This window comes from Eurypyga helias, unplaced genomic scaffold (genome assembly GCF_000690775.1).
Source record: "Eurypyga helias isolate BGI_N326 unplaced genomic scaffold, ASM69077v1 scaffold37955, whole genome shotgun sequence".
Taxonomy (NCBI): domain Eukaryota; kingdom Metazoa; phylum Chordata; class Aves; order Eurypygiformes; family Eurypygidae; genus Eurypyga; species Eurypyga helias.
The window spans coordinates 3,508-5,155 of record NW_010254033.1 but is presented as its reverse complement, the minus strand read 5'-3'; the positions used below and the strand labels follow the sequence as shown (position 1 = coordinate 5,155).

Below are 1,648 nucleotides of genomic sequence, written 5' to 3'. Positions count from 1 at the left end.
CAGGTCGATTACCTGGTACGGGAAGACAGAGCATTGCTTTCTACTTAAGAAAGCAAACAACAACAGGGGATTGCCCTAGACGCTGTTTTAAGGAAGATGAACTACTTGAGCTACATACATTATTTTTTTAATTGCAAAATTGTATTTAATGCTATTTTCTTCATTTTTTCCTCAGCCTAGCTGTGAACCTGTTCTCCATCTCCATCCTAAATCCCCTTATCCTGACTGATCACTGCCGTGTAGTTATGGCTTGGGCCACACCAGCTTTATATTTAGTCTTGTCACCAACATGTCTGCTTCCAGCACATGAGCAAACTCATTTCACTGTGCAGCTAAAGATAGTTTTGCTCTTTGCCCTGGACCTTGCAGGCACATACTGATGTAATAAAATATGGCTGGCACATACCTCAGCTTCTGCTGACTGAAAACGACCGTTACCAGCTTCCTAGGTCTCGTTAGGATTTGTTATTAAAACATAAACGACAAATCTGCAATGTCAAATAACACTGGTTGTCACTGGCAAACAATATTTCAGACAGTAGTCACCATTTATATCTTCTATTGCAATCTATTATCCAGAAATTAAAATTCAGGGAGTAAAATATCTTTCTTAAACCAGTACAAGTTTTACACTAACTTCGATGCAGAAAATTTAATCTCAACTGCAATTTCCAGGTCACCCACTTCCGGAAGGTCCAAAACAACTGGGGCACTTTGCACAGCAGTTCCCACTTGTGGGCAGATGAGGTATATGTAAACTGTGGTTGTTACATCTCGATGGTGATTTCTACAGGTCTGGAGTCTGGAAGCTGCTCAAGCACAGCATCCCTTCCAGTGTGGGGCTGAGTCTATTCTGTGCCCGCAAGAAATACATCTGTAAAGTACAATTAAAAACAAGAAGCTTACCTCCTGGTAAATGAAAGGTTTCGTTCCTGCAGAAAACCACGTAGTATTCAGATCTTTCAGCCTGTCTAAAATTGCCTTCACATCCCCAGGCCACATGTGCTTGGCAGCATCAATTCGGAATCCTGCTACTCCGATGTCAATGAGGTAGTTCATGTACTCGGCCACCTTTGAGCGTACGTAGTCCTTCTCCAGGGCCAGATCAAGCAGGCTGACCAAGCGGCAGTCTCGGACCTAGGCAAAACGTCTGAAATTAAACACCCTTCACCTAACAAACAAAGTGGCGTGTTCTCCGTACCTTTCGCACTTTGTTGGCCGCATTACCATAGCAAATAAAGCCTTCACTAGCCATCGTTCACCAGGCACAGCTTTGCCTTGGGCAGCTGTCTGCACAGAGGGGCGTTGTGATTTCTGCTTTCCCCCAGCTCACACGGCTGTAGGTGCTGAAGGATTCTAACGGAGTCAAACCATCAAATCTACAATCAGCTTTTTACTGCAAGTACAGGGCAAAACCATGGTAAATTCCTTTTACCCCAGTGTATGAAGGAACAGATTCATTACTCTTTCAAGTACAGCCATTTCTTCTCTGATGTAGGAAAGATTTCTAGAAATTACATTTCCAAATATGACTCAAGCTTTTTAAAAGAAACTTGTTTTCTGTCCCCTTTCTGCCTTTGTTTCCTGTAAATACACAACAACGGGCATCAATTTTCATCTGAAGTATACTTTAAATTTATACTGAATA

General features: G+C 42.3%; 1 protein-coding gene across 1 annotated transcript in view; it reads right to left on the bottom strand.

Moving 5' to 3' along the window:
- Positions 1–906: 906 nt before the first annotated feature.
- LOC104510575 (pancreatic alpha-amylase-like) overlaps positions 907–1,648 on the bottom strand; it is a gene marked incomplete at its 3' end in the record, with an annotated part of 4,125 nt that continues 3,383 nt past the window's right edge. Inside the window, exon 4 of the mRNA XM_010152867.1 lies at positions 907–1,137. Within this exon, the coding sequence (XP_010151169.1) occupies positions 907–1,137 (231 nt within the window). The remainder of the gene's footprint in view (positions 1,138–1,648) is intronic.